This window comes from Ricinus communis, chromosome 10 (genome assembly GCF_019578655.1).
Source record: "Ricinus communis isolate WT05 ecotype wild-type chromosome 10, ASM1957865v1, whole genome shotgun sequence".
Taxonomy (NCBI): domain Eukaryota; kingdom Viridiplantae; phylum Streptophyta; class Magnoliopsida; order Malpighiales; family Euphorbiaceae; genus Ricinus; species Ricinus communis.
Window position 1 is genome coordinate 2,568,936 of NC_063265.1, and position 23,370 is coordinate 2,592,305.

A 23,370-nucleotide genomic window follows, 5' to 3' on the forward strand; every position below is an offset into this window, starting at 1 on the left:
CAGGTGCAGCCTGGTTCACACATTTCTGGGTCAATATCTCAGATGAAATGTCCCTTAATCATTGCTATGTAGATATGATGACAAGATGATTGGAAAGAATGAATGAGGATCTTCTCTCTAGGTCTGGACACAGGTTGAGTCATCGAAGTCTGGAAAATAGAGGGAGCAGAAGAAGATTTTTCTGTTTTTGTAAAAAAAATTTCATAGTACCATCCTTTTGTGTGACAAAAAGAGGATCAGTAGCCTGAACAGGCTTGGCTTGAGATGCATGGAGTTTCTCGTAATTTGTCACCCATTCAGTTAGAATTAGCTTCTGTAGATCTTCTCTTTCCAGCTGCCTTGGGACTTGAAGTATTGTAGGGACTTGGCCAGAATCTGCCATGATAAATAAGACATCAGAAGTGGCTTGGAAGCCTGAGATTTGTAAATTGAAGACATAATCTTGGAGTCTATAGACAATTTGGTGGTGCAGGGTTGCGGAGAGAGCATCAATCACTTGGTTAGCTCCATTGATTTGAACTTGGACTTTGAGTACAGTGGACAAGTAAGGATCATTAAGAGATAAATTAAAATTTGGGAAAAAAGTCAGGACAACACTTTCGATGTTAAGTGTTGTGACAATAGTCCCGATCACTGTATATTCGTATATGAGATACCTAGTGTTCAATTATCAGTTGCCCAACAGATATCGACTTTCAGCTGCCGGCAACAATTTAGCCAGAAAAGCACTAAATAATTTAGATAATTGCTCGAGAGGATATTAAAAATTTCATAAATATGTTTTTTCTCCTATTCATTTGCCAATTCTATACAGGAAGGAAAAAAAAAAAAAAAGGGAATCCTCATGCGTCGTCGTTTCAAAACGATTATGGATTCCAATTCGCAACCGTGTCTGAACTGAAGAAATGGAGAAACCCTAAACCCTCTTCTGCACAAACACTGTTTTAGAAATCTGTATAATACCTGCAACTGCAACCATAGAAATGGTAGAAGAAGACGACGCTACTCAAATCGACCAATCCGCCCTCGAGAACCACCCGAATCCTCCGCCACAAGATCAGCAACAACCTCCATTGTCCAAAAACGCCCAAAAGAAGCTATTAAAGCAGCAAAGATACGAGGCAAAGAAAGCAGAGAAGAAGGCATTAGAAAAAGAACATAAGAAAAAAGAAGCCGAAAGAAAGCGAAAAGAATGGCAAGAAACCCTAGCCACCGTCTCCGAAGAAGAGAGAACCAAACTGATAGAGTCGAGACAACAACTGAGGAAGGAAAGAATGGAGAAACGGTCAGAGGAAAGAGAAAACAAAATCCAAAGACTTACAGAAGCCAAATCTAACGGTCAAAAAATCGTCGTCGATCTCGAATTCTCTCATCTCATGACCTCCTCTGAGATTCACAGCCTCGTTCAACAGGTCTCTTAAATAATCTTCAAATTGTACTGTCAATTAATTAATAAGTATGCATTTGTATGAATTAACTTGATTATTACAGATAATGTATTGTTATGCGGTGAATGGAAGATGTGCGTTGCCTTGTCACCTTTGGTTGACGGGATGCAATGGAGAAATGGAGAATCAATTGGGAAGGCTGCCGGGGTTTGATAAATGGATGATTGAGAAAGAGAGTCGATCGTATATGGAAGCGTTGCAAGATCATAAAGAGAGTTTGGTTTATCTTACTGCGGATGCTGAGACTGTGCTTGATGAACTTGATTTGAAAAAAGTGTATATTGTTGGTGGGTTAGTCGATAGGAATCGTTGGAAAGGGTTAACTATGAAAAAAGCACAAGAGCAAGGAATACAAACTGCAAAATTACCTATAGGGAGTTACATGAAGATGTCATCTTCTCAGGTGCTAATATTTCATTTCAATTTTACTTATTGAATTCATGTTTTATGTGTCATTACGTCGTGCTTTATAAATCTTGCTTCTATTTCACGTATTCATTGATTGGATATATTCTATAATCTTTTAGGCAAATTGGAAACCAGTAGTGAAACAGTATTTTTTTTTCAAAAAAAAAATTAGGGGATTGCCATATGTTTTATTAGGAAGAAGAAAAACCTGGAATTTTGTTTGCTGATGCTTAAAACAATGAAAATGCTTTCTGTACCTTTCATTATAAAAGAAGAAGAAGAAATTACTATAATCTTTCCACTAAAATATCTGGATGAAAAGAAATAAGACTTTGGAAAGGTCTTGTTAGGCTTCATCTGTTACTGGGATTTTTTTCACCCTTAGAAAGCTGTTCTGTTCTGTTCTGCACGATCATTCTGTTCCATATTAGTTGATTCATGCTTTTCTAGAGCAACAAACCAAACTGCCCCAAGTGCTGCTGCTTTACTTTATATTCTTGATGTCTTCATCCACTACATTAGGTATTAGCATGTGGTGCCAGTCCCTTACGATTTCCATGCCCACATTTTGTGTAATTCAGATTTGAGATGAACGAACATCTAAGAGCTATTTAGTCATAAAGAGGCTGTATAGCAAGTTTTCTCTGTGAAGTTCACACTGGCTAGTCTACTAGCATCTAATTTGCAAGCAATATTCTGCTTTGTCCTAGTCCACTGTCCTTACTCTTTAGGGATAGAAGTAAGAAGGCTATGTTAAGAGAACTGTGATTTCATGATATAAATTTTGATGCTCTTGTAACTGAAGAACCAACCCAGGCTCATTTTACAGAAAAAATTTGATAATGTTTGTCTCTCTCTCTCTATCTATTCGGTTTCCATTTCAAAGCTAGATTTGCTAATATTACTAAATGACACCTTTTTATTGTCAAATTCTTTGCAACAGTTTTTCTTATAAACCAAATGAGTTAAAACTCCTCAAATCTCTTATCAGGCGGAAAGAAAAATGAAAGCAAAGCAAAAATCCTCAAGTCTCACTGGCTTTATGAAATATATCAAAATTGCGATTTTTGTTCAAGATAGAAATCTTATTGGATGATTGTGTGATATTCCGAATCCTCATTACTAATGGAATTGAAATGATCTCTGGATTTTCTTCTTAATTCTGCATATTTTTCTGGCATTGCAGGTCCTTACAGTAAATCAAGTGATAGAGATACTGCTCAAGTTCTTGGAAACAAGAGATTGGAAGGCTTCATTCTTTCAAGTAATTCCTCAAAGGAAAAGATACGACACTGGTTCAACAGGAGATCAAGAAATAGATGGCGAAGAGTGTGAGGAGAATAAGGATGAGCCATATGAGAAGAAAAAGAAATGCCTCGAGGTTCCTTGCAGCTAAGAGAAGAACTTACAACCTAGAACTTTCTGTCAACGATTGAAGTGCGTAGTCTGTAACATTTTTGAATGGGATAAAAAAAACTTTAGTCGTCCCTTGTTTTTTCTCTTTTATTATTTTTTCTTTATCAAAAATTTATTTTTTAAGAAATTTATTTTTGGCTCATCGTCTATCATTTTTAGATCAGCGGTGGTTTCTTTTTTCTTTTTTTGTTATTAATTAATTTTTATAGATAAATATTCGTGTTTTTCTTGAAGAGATTTATGGTCTTCTAGGAGTTTTATGGTTTTCCATTACAGGAGTGTTGAATTCTTCTTCTATGCGAGTGGTGAAGTAAAAGAAAAATATCAAATCTGACATTCAACCAATCGTCGATATGTGACTTAATGCTACCAAATGGAGTATTCTTTTTGCATAATTGCAATTTACTGTTTCATTAACATGACTTATGAATGTTAGAAGTAAATTTTTTTACATGTATCTCTTGATCTTTGATGTTTATATTTATATTTCATATTAAGATGCATTTATCAGTTTTCATTAATAGAATATTCATATTTATTCTCAAAATAAAATCTCTTAAAATAAAATAAAATAAAAATATTTTACAATAAAATTAACTTCTAATTAGATTATTTTAAAATATTATGTAATATTTTTTGTTTTTTAGATAAATCTCAATAATTTTATATTGTTGATTAATAATTTTTGAAATATTTATAACTATTATATATACGATATTCTTAAATTATTTTATCAAAATATGATCAGCTTTTTAACTCCATTAACTAGAAAAAAATAAATTAAAGTTATTTTCTATGAAAACCGTTGTTTTTTTAGTAATGAGTCCTTTAATATTAAGCAATTAAGTTTTATATATATTTAATAAATAACAGTTCTATATACTAAAAAACTATAAAATATTTAATTTTATTTGAAAAATGTCATAAAATAAGTCTCAAAGTTTAGATAATTATAAATTCAAAATTAGAATAAATAGCTTTATTCAACTAAATTGCAATATAGAAAATGATAATATTCTAGCATAAAATTAATGGTCCTCGCTTTTTAAATTATCAAGCATATAGAGAGCAATTAGAGTTGCAAATGAGTCGAGCTACTTAAAGCTCGGTTCAATTAAAGCTCGTTCGAGTTCGTTCATTAAGATAAACGAGTCGAGTTCGAGCTTCATTTTCGAGTTTGTTTATTAAATGAGCCTAGTTCAAGCTTAGTAGTGCTCGACTTGTTTGAGCTCGCGAGTTGGCTCGTACATTAGTTTAATAAATAAATAACATATTCTAATTGAAAAATAAATAAATAAATAAAAAGATCATAAGAACTCAACTTTTATTACGTTATAATGACAATATATATCAACATATTAGATTTTAATTATAAATATTCTAATTGAATAATTTTAGTGTTACTTAAGTAAGTGCTACTTTAATAACATTGTTAATTAAGTTGGCATTTAATTATTATTAATGTCTTGCCAATTTATTTTTTTGTCAAAAATTAATTTAAGTAGAATATAAAATAAAAACTATATATGAAAACAATAATATAGTTTTTGGTATAATATAGTTAACTTAAATTAACATAAATAATGTTGTTTTACTGTTAAACTACGTAGCTTTATTATTAAATAAATAAGTATTATGCAAATACTTAAAGATATTACTATTAAACTACATAGTTTTTGTAATACCCCGAATTTTTATATATTTAATAAATGAGTTATTTTCTATACCCAATTAGTTTGAAATTTTAAGAAATTATTCAAGTAAATTATTTGAGAAATGATTATATTTTGGTTATTCAAAATTTTCCCAAATGCATATTTATATAAGTAAAATTATATATTGAAAAAATTTGGAAGAAATTATAAAGGATGTTTTTATAAAAGAATTTTGGGAAAATTGGTATTATAATTGATTAGTAGTATTAAATTTTAAGTTGGAAATTGATTATTTAATTTAATTGTGTGTTAGGACTAAATTGGAAATTTATTTTGGAATAAGGATTGAAAGTATAATGTTATTTTTATGGGGTTAAATTGGAATTTTGATGGATGGAATTGTAAGTAATTAAGAAAGTTGAGGGACTAAATTGTAATAAGGAAAAGTTCGGGGGCCTAATGTCGATATTGAAAGGAAAGAAAATCGGGGAAGAAGAGAGGAAGAGAGAGAGAGAGAGTGGGCGTCGCGCGCAGAAGAGGGACGCTGCAGGCGTCGAGCTCCGGGCGGGAGCGCCGGCGTCCGGCGGCAAGCGTGAGGAATCGCGCGACGTGTGGCGGCCAAGGCCGTTCCGTGGCCTTCCGGCCGATCTCGGTGGCGATCGGCTCTCCCTTGGAGAGCTTCCTTTTGGCGGCTTGGTGGCCGGGAGGAGAGATCTGGCGAAGTGGTGGCAGCCGTGTTTTCTGGTTTTTCCGGCGAGCTCCGGTGAAGGATGGACGATCGGAGGACGTATCCGACTCTCCTCGGCTCAAGCCTTGAAATGGCAACGGTTTGGTGGCGATCGGGCTCCGTTTGCAAATCGGCTACCGTGATCGTCGATGAAATTTCTCCAGATGATCGGTGTCGATTGAAAAATCGGGCGGGGATCGTCATCGGTAGCGTCATTGTGAGTCCGATGGTGTGTCCGGATCATCGATCGGACTCCGGCCAGAAGCGGTCGTCTCGATAATTTTCTCTGGCCGTTGATCTTGGAAATCCTTTGATTTTAAATTTGTGTTTATTGGATTATATTGAGTATTTGATGATATTTGTGAGTCAAAAATAATTGTCTGTCAGTTTGTCTGCCTCGTATTTTGTGTTGTGTGGCGGAGTCGGGAAATAGTGAAGTTTGGGGACCCGACTCCCGTTGTTTAAATTGTTGGATATTTGAAGTGTTCTTCTGGCAGGTCCTGGACCCATTTTTACGGGGGGTAATGTTCGTGTTGTTGGGGAGGTTCTGCCGGATTTTCGGTAGAATTCTCCTAAGTCGAGATTCTTAGACAGTCAGTCCTAGGAGTCTAGACCTAGGATTAAAGATCGATTGTTTCAGCGTTTTGATAAATTGTTTTCCGTGACTAGATTGTTCGTTTGTTCGGCTCGCTCCAACCGATTGCTAAGTCGTGACTAGATTGCTCCAACCTAGGAGGTCGCCCAATTCTGTGAGTTAAAGTCATTTAATCATTGCGCTATTGCTAAGTTTGATTTTAATATGCTATTTTGAAAGTTCATGCTTAATATGGTTATTAGTATCGCAACGTAAATAATTTCACTGAATTATTAATTATTAAAGGTAATATAAGTATTATTATAGTAATGTTATGATAATACCAAATATTATCAGTTTTCCACATGAGTTGCCTGATGTCTTACTCTTAATTGTTAATTGTTATTTTGATATGGTTGAATGATTTCATTATACAATGATATTTATTATATGTGATGATTTCGATTTGGGGATGTGGCTTTCATAGAACATGCCGCCTGATGGGTTACATCAGGACCGCATGCGCACCGGTAATGATCATGGACATGTAATCAGATTTTTATGGGTTTGCCCTGGTCGAGCATGGCTCTCTAGGCTGATTTGTGTAAATTGCCGGAGGTAAGGTCCCTGGTCGAGCATTGCTCTCGGGGCGCCGGCTTATTTGGATACTTAAGTGACCAGACTGGAAGTAAGGTCCCTGGTCGAGCTTTGCTCTCGGGGCGCCAGTCTTATTGGATTAAGAGAGACAAAATGGCTGTTAGAATTTGGGGTTAGGGTTCTACTGAGCCACTCGTCCCGTAAAATTAGAAATATATTTTTATTTATTCATTTATTTATTTATTATGGTATGATTATAATATGGATTGTATTTACGTGCATGGTTGATATATTGATTCGAATGATTAATATTTTCTGTGAAGAAAGTAATAGGGTATGATTATGGTATGATTGGTATTTATGTGCATGGTTTGATATACTGATTTGAACAATCTATGTTTTCTGAGAAGAATGCAATAGTTCCCAGATTATTTGATTTTAACTCACTCTCGAGACTGACAGTCTCATTTTTACTGTTTTTCAGATTCGTGACTGTTAGTCCTCTCGCGACTCTTATTTAGTAACCCGACTCCTTCATCATCGGGTGATGTATTTGATTTGGTATGTTAAGTTGTAAAATCTTAGATTCTCCGCAGTAATAATAGTAGATGTATCAGTTGTAAATTTTCTGAGTTTCAGGTCTCGCCTAGTTTTTCTGGCAGACCAAAGTATTTATGTAGAATGTAGCTGTTAAGATAAATTGTGGCTTTAATAATATTAATTTGAGATGAGATTTGTTTAAGTCAGTGAGTGTCAGGCTTACTACGGGTTTCGATGGCCTTACGCCTACCCATTTCCTAGTGCCGGTCACGGGCCCACGGGTGGGGTCGTGACAGTTTTAGCATCAAATAAACAAGCATATATTATGTAATTGCTTAAAGGTATTTAAAAATTATAGTCTATAAAATTTATAAATTAACGAAACATGAGTAAATATTTTTACACTATGCTTAATGTGAAGCTTGTAAATAGAGTAAGAATTTTATAAATTAACATAAAAGGTATTATAGTCTAACTGATAAAGAAAATGTACTGGAGTAAGAATTATTATAAATTAACATGAGTAAATTTTTGTAATATGCTTAATGCGAAGCTTATGAAGCTAGACTCGACTCATTTGCATCCCTAGTCCTAGGAACTCGTTTGCATCACTAGTCTTGACTAAATTATAAATGAAATTGGAACGAGTTTGGGATAAGATTCTATGGGGTTTTTTGAACTCTTTTTTAATAAAAAATTTGATTTAATTATTTTAGCTTTTGAATTTATATGCATATTTTGCTTTTATGTATAATTTATAAATAATCGCAAAATTTATAGTTACATATTTGGTAAAATCGAACTTGCTTAATGTGCTTGTTTAATGAGCTTAAAATCGAGCTTGAAATCTTATAAATGGATTTTAAATGAGTTTAAGATGGAATTCTATGGAATTTGTTGAACTCTTTCTTCTTTTTTTTTTTTTTTATCAAGGACTTGATTTAATTATTTTAGTTTTTTATATGCATATTTTGCTTTTATGTAGAATTTATTTATAATTGCAAAATTTACAGTTACATATTTGGTAAAATCGAACTTGCTTAACGAGTTTGAAATCAAGCCGAGCCCGAGTTTAGCTCGTTTATAACAAGTCGAACTCGAGTTCGGCTCATTTATATGTACTATTGAACCAACTACGAGACGAGCTAGAACATATCAAAATTACAATAGCTGAATTCGAGTCTTAAAATATAAAAAAGTATCGAGCTCCAGCCGAGCTAGAGCTCAATTAAATATTTGCGAGCCGAGCCTGAATATTAAAAAGCTCGGCTCAGTTTGTCTCATTTGCACCCTTAAAAGCAATCTTAAATGAAATTTAAATAGAAAACGAAAGTATTCAAACTACAAAAGTCAAATTTTTAAACCTTATTGCAGCATAATAGAAATGTTAGTAAGCGACCTTAATAAGTATCTCTTCTATTTTCGTAGATAAATCATTTAAATTAGATGTGGCTTACCTAAATACAGTGCCTGTCTCTTGAACCAAGTGTAGAAAAATCAATTATGACATCAAACTCAACAAGTAAAAAGAAAATTGATTAAAAATTTATAGCTTTTATGTACAATCTACAATCCGCTATTAATGTCATTACTAATGGTTAAAAATCTGAAAAAAAAAAGAAAAAAAGGAAAAAATAAGTGTGGAAGTAAAAAAAATTATATTTAAAGTATCTTGAGCATTAATTATTTTAAAAAAAATTATGAATAGTAAATAATGAATATTAATTTAATTTTAATAGCTTAAATATTTTATGTTAGTTGAAAGGTTCCAACTTAAATATGTTGTAGCACTTTAATAAATTTATTAATGTATATGATGCTCTTGTTATGTTCCATAAAATTAAAAATATCTCATAATTAAATAAATAGAACTCAAATCATAACATATCTAAAAGTTCGAAGAGAGGAAGTATATATAAATTTAGTAAAAGACCTTGCTATTCCTTTTAATTAATATATTTTATTTTATTTTTTATTAATTTAATTTAATAATTATTTTAATTAAACTATATTAATTTGGATTAAGAAAATAATGTTAGTCTTAGTGCAATAGATGTACTTGTATAAAAATCAATGAAAATGAGAAGTCTAACCGCATAAAAATTAATGACAACCTAAAGTCTGATTGCTTATATTTAATAAACAACTATTCATATAATTAATTTGTTATATAAGTATAAAATTTAGTTGCTGGAAGAAATTACAATTAGATTCACGTACTAACAAATAAATATCAATTAGTTTAATAGTTTTTTTAATAATTAACTATTAATAAGTGTTCCACGGTAATATTTTTAATTTTTATATTATTACTATGTATAAAATGTGAAAAAGGAACCGATAAATTTATTAATAGACTTTTATTAATTTTTTAGTTAATCAGGTTATTTTGGCATTAATTTAATTTATAATATTTAATAGTTTTAATTAATAATTCAATTAGTACAAGTATAATTTTAGAAATTTAACTATCACGACTCACTCTGTGGACCCGTAACCGACATTAGGGAATGGGTAGGCTTAAGGCCACCGAATCCCGTAGTAAGCATGACACTCATTAACTCAATCAAATCTCATCTCAAATTAATATTATTAAAGCCAAAAATTATCTTAATAGTTACATTTTACATAATTACTTCGGTCTGTTAGAAAAATTAGGCGAGCCCGAAACTCAGAAAATTACCACTGATACCTCTACTATTACTACTGCGGAGAATCTAAGATTTTTACAATTTGACATACCAAATCAAACACCACCCGATGATGAAGAAGTCGGGTTACTGAGTAAGAGTCGTGGGAAGACTAACAATCAAGAATCTGAAAAACAGTAAATGGAGACTGTCAGTCTCAAGAGTGAGTTAAAATCAAATAATCTAAAGACTATTGCAGTCTTCACAGAAAATATTAGTTATTCGAATCAATATATCAAATCCCGAATATAAACACAAATCATAATATCATCATACCATAATAGAAAAATAAATAAATAAATAAAAATATATTTTTACTTTTATGGGACGAGTGGCTCAGTAGAACCCTAACCCCAAATTCTAGTAGCCTTTTGGCTCTCTTAATCCAATAAGACTAATGCCTAGAGAGCAATGCTCGACTCGGGACCTTACCTCCAGTCTGGTCATTTAAGTATCCAAATAAGCAAGCGCCCACAAAGCAATGCTCGACCAGGGACCTTTACTCCGGCATCTCATTCCAATAGGACCGACGCCTAGAGAGCGAAACTCGACCAAGATCCTTAACTCCAGTTTGGTCACTTAATATTCACTATCTGCCTAAGCCTTTCAGCTCTCTTATTCCAATAAGACTGGAGCCCAGAGAGCAATGCTCGACCAGGGACCTTACCTCTAGTCTGGTCACTTAAGTATCCAAATAAGCTGGTGCCCAGAGAGCAATGCTCGACTAGGGACCTTACCTCCGGCAATTTACTCAAATCAGCCCAGAAAGCCATGCTCGACCAGGGCAAAACTCATAATAATCTTATTACCTGTCCATAATCATTACCGGTGCGCACGCGGTCCTGATGTAACCCATTAGGTGGCATGTTCTACGAAAGCCACATTCCCAAATCGCAATCATCACATTTAATAAATATCATTGTCTAATGAAATCATTCAATACATATTGAAATAAAGATTAAAAATTTAAGGTAAAGCAACGTGCAATTCGTGAGGAAAAATAATAACGTTTGTATTATTATAACATTACTAATAATAATATTTATATTATTTTCAATAATTAATAATCAAGTAAAATCATTTATATTGCGATACTAATAATCATATTAAGCATAAATTCTAAAATAACATATTAAAATCAGACTTAGCAATAGTGCAATGATTAAATGACTTTAACTCATAGAATTGGGCGACCTCCTAGCTCTGCTCTGGTGCCTCGATTGGAGCGAGCCGAACAGACAGATCATCTAATCACGGAAAATGATTTATCAAATATGTTGAACAATTTCAATTGACCCTAGGTCTAGATTTCTATGACTACCTGTCTAAGAATCTCGACTCGGTAAATTCTACCGAAAATTCGGCAGAACCTCCCCTACAACACGAACATTTACCCTCCGTAAAACGAGTCCAAGACCTGCCAGAAAAACACTTCAAATATCTAACAATCCAAACAACGGGAGTCGAGTCCCCAAACTTCACTATTTTTTCTGACTCCGCTACACAGCACAAAACACGAGGCAGGCAAACTAACAGACAATTATTTTTGACTCACAAATATCATCTAAATACTCAACACAATTAATAGGCATACAATTACACCAAGAATTCTAAAATTAACGGGCTAGAGAAAATTACTGAGACGCTTGATTGCTCGGTCGACTCGCCTCTAGCCGCCGAAGTCCGATCAACGATCTGAACACACCATCGGACTCGAAATGATGCATTGACAATGATCCTTGCTTCTGATTTTCCGATTTGACACCCGATCATCCAGAGAGATTTTTGGACGATCTTAGCCGTCGATTCGCAAACGAAGTTCGATCGCCACGAAACCGGTGTCATTGCAAAGCTTGAGCTGAGGAGAGTCGGGATACGTCCTCTGATCGTCCATTCTCCGTCGGAGCTCGCCAAAAAAATCAAAAAATGCAGCCGCCACCTACTTCGCCGGAACTCCCTCCTTCGGCCACCAAAACCGACGCCGCTACCGCCAAAAGGAAGCTTTCTTGAAAGTCGGCCGCCCCTTCTTGCCTTCCGCCGACACCGCTGCCACACCAGCCACTCTCAGCGATCTTCTCATCCCCGCACGATTCTCTCTCTCCCCGACACCTCTCTCTCTCCTTTTCCTTCTTCCCCGATTCCTTTCCTTTCAATACCGGCATTTGACCCCTGAACGTTTCCTTATTACAATTTGGTCCCTCAACTTTCTTAATTACTTACAATTTCATCATGCAGAATTTCCAATTAACCCTTAAACTTTTCTTTAGCCTTTCAATTAAGCCCCTAGCTAATTAATTTAGGCCAAATTAGAATTATTGAAAATACACAATTACATAAATACCCCTGCCGACATATTTATTTATAAAAATACCAAACATCCAAATTTCCATTAAAACCCCATATTGATGAAATTACACTTTTAAATCCTCATCCAAAAATAAATTTTCTATTTAGTATTAACACAATTAATTTAAATAATCAATTTGCTAAATATTTTTCAACTTAAAATTTAATACCACTAATTAATTAAAATATCTATTTTTTCTAAATTCCTTTTATAAAAACACCCTTTACAATTTCTCCATAATTTTTCAATATATAATTTTATTTATATAAATATGCATTTGGAGAAAATTTAAAAATATAATTATTTCTCAATTAATTTACTTAATTAATTTCTTAAAAATTCAAACTAATAGGATATAGAAAGAATGACTCCTTTATTAGTCTAATATTAAAATTCAAAATTTGCATTTGAATTATTCCAACTAAACCAAGTAAAAATTAAATTAAATTAATTTTAAATGAAAATACTCATTATTAAATATATAAAAATTCTGGATATTACATTAACTCTAATAATAATAATAATAATAATAATAATAATAATAATAACAATGATAATCGATTCTTTTAAATTGGTAAAATTAGTTTGTTATAATAAAGAAAAAACATATGTATACATTTTAATTATTTAACTTATAAAATATAACAGGTTAAGTACAAAAATACTACAATACTTCTAGAATTAGAATCCAAAAAGAATAGCATGTAACTAAATTTTCAATATTAAGTATATATTTAATCTAATATTAATATAATAAGTAAATAATTAAAATAACATACTAAATAGTAATAATAATAAATAAAAAGGATATTATATGAAGGAAATAATATGCACGATTTTTAATAGGTCATTAAAAGTAGAAAGAACAAGTATGTTGAGATAATACAATAAAGGTCTAATTTCTAATTAAATCATGAACTTTACACATAATTTTATCTAATTGTTTTAAAATTTTAAAATAAATATTTATACTTCCAATTTAATTTCAACAACACTTTTCAATAATAATTTTTAAAATTTTACAATGAGTCAATTTAGCTTACTAACATTAAAATTAGTAAGTATTATATTTAAATGTAAAATATGTTATGTTTATATTTATATTTATATATCAAGATTATTATTACAAATTAAGAAAAAAATTGTAGTAGCATGTAAAGTGTATTTATATATGGCATTAAGTTATTATTTTAATAAAATGTAAGCATGTTTATTTTATCTTAATAAAATATGTATATTGTAAGAGTTTTATGTATTAATATATTTTTATTAATATATAATATAAGTTATACATAGCATATAGGATCTTCAATTTAACGATTCTATCATTAGATTATTAATAATAATTTCAAATTAATTAATATATTGTAAACATAAAAGTCTTATAAAATATAAATAGTAATTTTGATAATCTTTTGCTACATTTCAAAAATCTTGAAAGTAAATTATCAAGTTTCAATTTAATTATATTTATCGTAAATGTATTTTAAATATCTAAATTTAAATAAAATCTTAGAATTAACATGTTTAATTTTATAACTTTCTAAAGTAGAGAAATATAGTTCATACTATAAAGTGCTTTCTATATTTTACTTTATTAAAATAAAATAAAATTATCAGGATATAATTTCTTTATTGAATAGATATTATAGTATTTATAAATCTTGAATTTTTAACAATATATGTTAAATTTATTTACTATTAGTTATAAAAGTAATGAGCACAAATTTTATAAGTTATAAATAGGTTAACTATTAGATGAAGTTACTATAATAAATAAATTCTTTTTCAATATTTTAATGCTAAAAATATTTATGATGTTAAATTTTTATATATATATATATATAAAATATAATTTTATTTTTAATGATAATGAGTCAAGAAATTAATATTCACATGCTAAGCACCTAAATAAAAAACTAGTTTATATAAATTGCTAAATAAGAAAGAAAAAACATGTTAGAAAACTGCTTTCATATAAATATAGATTTTATCTATTAATTAAAGATAAAGTTAAATAATTTTTCTTATAAATAAAGTTAAATGATTTTTTAAATGAAAAATCATGAATTTTGTGTCTAATATTAGATAGACTCATATGTGAGCTTTAATAAACTGAGAAATAAAAAGAATACACTGCTGATAATATTAGAAAATGTTAATATTCTTTTCTCTACATTTTTAAGACTTTGTTTAAATCATTTTGAAATATGATTTTATCTTTTAAAATTTTCTTTCCAATTAATGATAATATTAATAAAATTTATCTTAATTCTAGAAAAAATTTATTTGACTTTTATACATTATAATATATATAAAAAAAAACCACAGTAATTTCCATATAGTGATATTCTATATATAAAAATAATATCTATATAATGATAAATAATTATGATTTCAATTTGGGTCAGTTATTAATAGGAATAACTATCATAATAAGTTATAAATTTTTTTAAAAACAATGTTCCTCTATATAATAATATTTTTATATTTAAATTTAAAAATATGTAAAATAACTACATAGTAACTTTTATATAGTAATATTTTATATAGAAATAATTTTTATGTAATAATAAAAAATTATGATTTCAATTTGAATCGGTTATAAATAGATATAAACTCTTTATTGTAATTCGTCATAAATATTTTAAATCTTACTTAAAAAATTCTTTTATATACTAATATTCATATATATAAATTTAAAAAAAATATTATATTATATTTTATCTTACTATAATATCATTTTATCTCATCTATTTTATTTATATGATAGAAAAATATTAACATATTTTATTTTTAATTTATATTATATTATTTTAAAATTAAATATTAAATTTTAAAAAATAATTTAATTTATAAATATCTATTAAATTATTCTTTATAATTATAAATTTTATTTAATTTTAAATACATATTTTACGAAAAATTATAATATTTCAAATTAAAGTCGAGTTTTTAAAAATTAATATAACTTCACGTAACCAAACAAAAACAATGAAATGCTTGAAATCGTATAGGCTCGTTTTGGCTCCCAGCAGCAATAAGTGGCTAGATTACTGACTGCCACCGTATGGCCGAACCAATGGTGGAAGCGGAGAGGATTTTACTGATAGTGTGAAACGGAGAAGCCATTACAAAAGAAAAGAACCCATCCTTTTATTTATTTTCTGTTGGAATCCTAATCAACCACAGGATGGCTGGTTGAATTAATATATCCTCGTTGACGTCGCCTCATGCCACGTGCTCCCTCTTCTCTCTTATTTATTTATTTTTTCTTTTTCTGTAATATGTCTGCGAGTATTTATATATATATATATATATCAGCAGACTATAGAAATGTGTACACTTGCTCTCTACTTATTATTTTCAGCATCTTCACACCCTTCCTTCCTTCTTGATTGATCAGTTTTCACTTCTGAGCCCAAAGAGGAAGAAAGAGAAAGAGAAGAAGATGGAACGTGGAGGAGGCTTCCATGGCTACCGCAAGCTGCCCACCACCACAAGCTCCTCTGCAGGTAATGTCGGTTAATTATTTATGACATTTGATGAATTTGTTTGCGTGCTGCCTCTTGCATATGAAAATAAAAGAAAACAAAAATGCAACTGGTTTCTTTCTCGTTAAAATCACATCATCTTCCCTTGCATGCAAACGATTCCATCCTTATATGTGCGTGTCTCTCTCTCATTTATATTGTTACGTTTCTTCCATTTCTATATGCCAAGCAATTAGCTGCAAGATTACTGACCCTTATTCTTGAATTCCTTTCTTGTCAAATCTCTTGTATTTTTCTTGTTTACCCGAAGGGAATTCGAAATATTTCATTAACAAATGCTCATGTTTTCTTCTTTTCAAGTCGAGCGATGCATTTATATTTTCTTCTTTTCAAGCCTTGAACTACTTGTTTTAACAAGGATAAGCACGTTCCTCTGGTAGAGCCGAAAACTTACCTAACGAGGGTTAGCTTCTTCTTCGTAATAACAAGGATAGGATTTCAACTCAAAATCTCTGATAATAAAAAATAAATGCTCTAACTCAAATGTGTTTGGGATTGTTTCTTTCTTAAATCTGCTTTTAAACGTAAACCGGTCTTGTCTTTTCTGTTCTTAAAATGGCTTTTCTTTTACCCATCTCAAATACAATACCAAACGAGACCGCAGTCCTTGTCGTTTACATGTTTAAATGTTCTTTTAAAATATTTCAAATTATTATTAATGTGCATTTGTTGAATAAAAAAGTCCAGTGTTCTTGTCAAGACCTGAAAAGTGAGAGAAAAAAAGAAACAACACACAAACACACACAAACTTTTGATTACACGTGGTATGTACTGTCCATGCAACATAGGACCCCACAGTACCAGGTGGCATCCATGCATTTTGGGCCTTCAAAAAGGACTCACTTTTCCTTTGTCGTCTATTCGAGTGACTCGTCGCCTATTTCCAATCTGCTGTTACCTTTGCAATTTTGTCCTTTTCCTCTGTTTGAAATTGGATTACCAACAAGAGTAACAGTCATTTGAAATCAATTCAAACGTGATCTATTTTACCACTTCCTTTCTTCAGGAAATTCTTCTTTTTCTAAGAAAAAGAATTTCCTGGTCTTTACCAATCTGAGAATTTCCTGTCTATTTTTTTTTTTCTTTCTTATATATATATATATATATATATATATTCTTATGATTCAGCATTTGTATTACCTTAATTGCACTCCTATAAATAACCTCCTAAAATTGCCTTTCATATTAAGTTTTACATGCTCTGGCCGCCATTGATCAGATTAATGCAACTTTTTAATCTATTTTGCAAGTCCCAAATCATATTAAAGTGATATAAATATAATTATTTGTCCATGATTATTTAACATTAACATGTGAGCTTATGTTTAATAAATGATAAAGTGTATAGATAAGATGATAAAATTTTTTTTTTAATTTAATTAAGATTTTAAGTTTAAACATTAAAACTTTTAAGAGAATATTTTTGCTATTTGTAAGAGTTGACACGCTCTAAATCATATATATATATATATATATATATATATATATATATATATATATATATATATATATATATATATATATATATATATATATATATATATATATATATATATTAAAAAATTAATAATTGATGTGTTTTAATTATCACGTTCTAATATTTTAGGATATAAAAAAAATATTGCGTATTGAAGTGTATGCACAATGTTAATTGATAAAATTGAATTTTTAACTAAACCATTTGTCTGGCTAATTAGTAGTTCCATAGCATTTGTTTTTTAGAATAAAAATACTATAGTATATTTAATTCAAGAAATTATTTAACTAAGCTATAATATTAATAAAAAATATAATATAAATTATTTTAATAATTTCAAGAGTTTTAGCTAATTTATGAGATCAGTTTTATCTAATACTAAGTTTTTTATATTTTCAGTAACTCATTTCTAATGGGATTATTAATTTTACAAATAATAAGATTTTAATTTCTAAATTAGCCTTATATTTTTTATTTTTTTTACTGAATATAATTTTACAAATTTCACTTTCTTAATATAATTTTACAAATTTCACTTTTTCCTTTTTACGTTTTAGTTGAAAAGCTAAGTTAAAGCTAAATTAAATTGATTTATTCACCAAAACTTATATGAAATCTTTTACCGCTAACGTGGCTATAGTGGTTCAATTTTAAAATTTATTTTGTTGCACTTATATTACAAGTTTTTTTAAAATAGTTCGTAATAAATTTTTTATTTTATTTTATTTATACAATAGATTTGAATTATGATTGATTTATTAAGTTTCAATAAAAAAATTCACTAAAATTTATCCAATAGAACATGCAAGAATAACTAACATAAAAATATTATAAAAATTAATTAATACTAGATGACTTAAAGACTTTTTGAAAAAAATAAAAATAAGAAATTAGAGAGATATATTTCATATATGTACCAAAGTGAGGTTATATAGTCATTTTAATAATATATCTCGTTAGTTAAAATATTCTACCAAACATGAGACTATAAAAAAGAATTAATAACGCTATGGTTTAGAATATTTGTATGAAATAAAGTTTAATATAAATAAATTCTATGATTTAACTAAGTCTAGGACTAAGTCTAATCATAAGGATTATAAATTCATGAACCAAATAGACCATTATGTATACTAAACTTATTTACAAAATGATTATTTAAGGCGAAGTAATATTAATAATGAAAAACGAAAACTATTTATTTTTTTAATTATTTCTAAAACTTAGACTTTTCCAATTATGAAATAATAAATTTAAACAATCAAAGCCCTAAGCTTTTTAATTTCATGGTATGCAACTGTTGTATGGTGGAGTTGAGCACCGTATATAAGTGTATTTTGCTAGCTGGTAGAGGATTTAACAGAAGTCACTACATTTTCATATTAACCAAGTCTGGACAATTTCAATCATAGCCATACCTAACTCACAGGTGAATAATAATACATATACAATTATTTTATATTTTTATATTAGATATTCAAAGCGCAATTAATAATTTAATATTAATAAATATGTGGCAAGGCCTTGTTCTTATGGTCAATTGGTATACTATATCATTATGATGATATATCATTGATATTTGTTATTTTTCTTTCTTCACATTTTGTATTTACTAAATTTGTTACTTCTGGTAATGGGTATAGAACCAGGGTTCAAGCTTCAAGTACGTCTCTGAGCTTGAGCTAAAAACTTGATTTATCACAGTTTAATCATTGAATCAATGAAAATATGGTGCCACCGAATTTGCAAGAAACTTGAAAATGACGAAATTGAAATGAATTGGAGCCTTGTAACTACAATGAAAGTGGGTGAAAATTTTAGTAAGTATGCTTAATTGACCAGTTCTGGTGTTGTGCGTGTAGCCTTGTTACTGCTGCTCTAGTCTTCGTTAGACATTTAGGTTTTGGCTTGGTCTTCAGGTTTTCCAAACACAATATCCGGAGGCAGTCAGGAAAAAATGGCCTAGGCCTAAAGTAATATTACATCCTCCCTCTCACTTAACAAGTGGAACTAGCTAAATGAGCAGGATTTTATTAATCCTGATATTGACTATTTCTTAGATTTAGTTACTTACGAATTTGTTTCAGGGTTGAAGTTATCCGAGATGAACATGAGACTAGATGAGATCAATCATAGTAACCACACCAATAACAATCATAATACTGCTGACGACAATGAATGCACTGTGAGGGAGCAAGACAGGTTCATGCCAATTGCGAACGTTATCAGGATCATGCGAAGGATACTTCCTCCGCATGCCAAAATCTCCGACGACGCCAAAGAAACAATCCAAGAATGTGTCTCAGAGTACATCAGCTTCATCACTAGCGAAGCCAATGAACGCTGCCAGCGCGAGCAGCGCAAGACCATCACTGCTGAGGACGTTCTTTATGCAATGAGCAAGCTAGGGTTTGATGACTACATTGAACCACTGACTGTGTATCTTCACCGTTACCGTGAGCTGGAAGGTGACCGTAACTCGATAAGAAGCGAGCCGTTGGTGAAGAGGAGTGTGGAATTCGGTACGTTGGGGGTAACAGCTGCATATGCACCAGGGTTATATCCCATGGGGCACCCGCACGGGTTTTTCGGTGGAGCTGCTGTGGGAGGATACATGAGGGATGGTTCCAATGCGAGCTCTTCCCAAGCTGCAATGGCCAATACCGAAGCATTCCCGCATCCAAAATGAGGTATATATAACGAAGAACGCTACACTAACCAGATGTATTGCTAACGTAGGTTAGTGTTTATTGTGAGTCGTGTAATGGAAGAACCTAGCACTTGTTTCTGTTTGGTTGGCACTGTACCAAAACATCAAGGTCTTCCCTAATCAGATGCTCTCGGGTAGCTTTATGACTGTTTATTTTAGTGATCCTTTTCGCATTTTTCCATCCTCTTAATTCTCTCCCATTGTTGAATATCCTGATAGATTTACAAACCCATAGATTATATATACTAACCTAAGAACAAAAAAAAGACAAGTAAAACTTAGCTATAAAAGATAAAATAAAGACTGAAATGGGTGGGCTCGTCTTGGACTCAATTTTGATGAATTGAGCCCAAGCCAAATCTTTTGAAATAAATAAATAAATTATTACAGTTATTGTTTTTGACTAATATAAAATTAATATGGTACAAATTTTACATATTATTGTATATCATCAGTTCATTTCAGCATGTATAAATTCCATTCAACAATATATACACTACATTTATTTTTGTTTTTGGAAAGGGATAATTATTTTACTGCTTGATTTTTTCTTTTAAATTTTGGGAAAACTATTTGATTTTTGGCTTAATACTGCTTTATTGTTTTATTATATTACATCGTTTTTATATTTATATAAAATTTAAATATTAATTTCTTTTATTCAAAGTCAATAAGGTCAAAGGCTAAATTAATAAAATAAAATAAAATTGATCCTGAATCTTTTTATAAAATATTAGATTTGTTTAAAATTATTAATTATTTTTATTAAATTAGATATAATATTTAATTCTAGCATAGTTTAATTCTACTATCTAACAAAATAATAATAAAAGATAATATTTGTTCTAAAAATAAATATTTTTGAAATATTTAAATCTTTAAGTTTAAATTATGCAAAAAACTGAAGTAAGTAAAAGAATTAGTCATTTTATTAGATAATAGAATTGATATGTTGTAAAACTAATTATTACCCCATTAAAATTAATATTTTTTTTTATGATAAAAATATCAATTTTGAATGAGTTTCATACTTGGTAAAAAAAGTAAAAATTAAGAATTAAAATTTTATTTATTAATTAGTTCTTTTTGATTATATTGACTTTAGATATAAGAATAGTAATTATTTTTAGAATATAGTAAAGCTTTTAATATAATAGAAAAGATACAAATAGCAATTCATGCATTAAAATAAAAATTAGAAGGTAATTAGTAATTACTGCTTTTAGAAAATGAAATCACCTCATTTGCACCAAAAAGGTTATATATATATTATTTTGCTTGTCATTATTATTCACGTTATAAAAATTATAATATTATTATATAATATTATATTTTATTACTCAAATTTAATTGTTTTATGTGTATTTCTTTTCCGTATAATAGCATCCTGTTGTTATATTTTAGAATTAATTTTATAAAAGTTAAATATTTAATTCTTTGCTTTTTTTTATTGATATGTTGTTAATACTATTAGAATTCTGTATTATTTATGAAAAATATATTATTTTTAAATGAATATTTGTTGTATTTTTAGATATATTTAATAAATTCTGAAAAATAAAAAATATGAAACACGTTTATTACTTTTATTTCAACAATCTTATAAATTTAAAATTTTATAATAATAATAATAATAATAATAATAATACATTTAATACTAAATTTCCATATTTAAATAAAAATAAAATCTTATACTTTAAGAATAAGATATCAAGAAAAAAAAGAATGTAAAAATATATGAATTTTGGATAAAAATAATGAATACAGTAATAAAAGATATTTTTAAATCATCACGATAAAAGAGTAAAATAAACATAAAATATTAAATAAATGATAACATTAAAAAATGAGATGATTTTTTCTTCTACATAGCTTGACATATTAGCTTGGGTTTACTAATAACAAAATATAAATAATTTTTTTTTTAATTTAAAATATCTTAAAATTTTGTCTGCATATTTTATAAATTAAATTTATAATAAGACATAATAGTAAAACTCAACTTTTATACATGTATAATGTAATGATAATTGATTTAATATATAAAAATTTGATCATATTAAATAATTCATTTATCCTATCAATAAGTATTATAATAAAAAATAAGTATTATGAATATATTGATTTAATACATTAATATAATGAAATTAATAAATTATTATCTTTCTGTTATTTTATATCTTTAATCGTTACGAAATTGAACATTCGAACCCGTCTTATATATAGTGTAATATTACAATTATTAATTACTTATGAAATTTAAAAATATACTAAATTAAGTTAATTATATATAAAAATTATAATAGGATTAGGATGAATTATTTTAATTATTTATTAATTATAATGAGATTAGAAAATTAAATTAATCACATATGAAATTGTGATTAATTAATAATTAATTCTAAGTTAGTTAAAATCTCCCGGCTATATTTTTATCTAAACTAATTTTGTACAAATAAAAATTATTACTATAAAAATTATTAAAAAGAAATAATATGATTCTTTTTATGAACATCGAGTATTTTCTATTTACTATATAATAAAAGATTAAATTAATCTAATTATACAAATTAATGAGATCTTATAAATAAATTCATTTGTCTCTATCTTTCTTTCTTCACACTTCTATATATGTTATGATTAATAGATTATTTCAAGTTTATATGAAAAGAGGAAGATAGATAAATTTTTTAATTAATTAGGTTAATTTAGTCATTTATTAATGTAATTTAATTTTTTTAGTACAAATCTAATTTTAAAAGTTCAACCTTTTAGGATTTTAATCAATAAACATTATAATTCTAAAAAAAATATATGTTAAGTATATAAATTAATTTTTAGCTATAGAATAATTTCTATTTCTAAAAAATATTATATTAATTATATTTTAAATACTAATTTTATATTTAATTTTATATCGATGTAATAAATAAATAATTAAAATAACATACGTCAATAATAAATATAAAGAGATACTATATGAGAATAATAATCTGTATAATTATAATATTAAAATTTAAAATATATTATTTTATTTTATTATATAATAATAAGTCAAATAATTAATATATATTTTTAAAATATCTAAAAAGAATAATATATATATAAAAGGGAAAGAGTTTTTTTTTTTTCTCTTTTCTAATTGAGAGCGGGAAATTTAAATATGAGATATTATTAAAGTATCTAACACTAAATTAACACTTGGTAGTACCCACATTATCCGGAAA

At 28.7% G+C, this 23,370-nt stretch overlaps 2 protein-coding genes across 2 annotated transcripts; both read left to right on the plus strand.

Moving 5' to 3' along the window:
- Positions 1 to 774: 774 nt before the first annotated feature.
- Positions 775 to 3,430, plus strand: LOC8261745 (tRNA (guanine(9)-N1)-methyltransferase). The gene is made up of 3 exons (XM_002533353.4): positions 775 to 1,412; positions 1,492 to 1,851; positions 3,043 to 3,430. Exons 1-3 carry the CDS (start codon positions 984 to 986, stop codon positions 3,250 to 3,252), a joined length of 999 nt encoding a protein of 332 aa, XP_002533399.1. The 5' UTR covers positions 775 to 983; the 3' UTR covers positions 3,253 to 3,430.
- A 12,271-nt stretch (positions 3,431 to 15,701) lies between these two features.
- On the plus strand, positions 15,702 to 20,301 carry LOC8276453 (nuclear transcription factor Y subunit B-6). Its single transcript, XM_048370291.1, has 2 exons — positions 15,702 to 15,917; positions 19,521 to 20,301. Exons 1-2 carry the CDS (start codon positions 15,854 to 15,856, stop codon positions 20,120 to 20,122), a joined length of 666 nt encoding a protein of 221 aa, XP_048226248.1. The 5' UTR covers positions 15,702 to 15,853; the 3' UTR covers positions 20,123 to 20,301.
- The last annotated feature ends 3,069 nt before the right edge of the window (positions 20,302 to 23,370 follow it).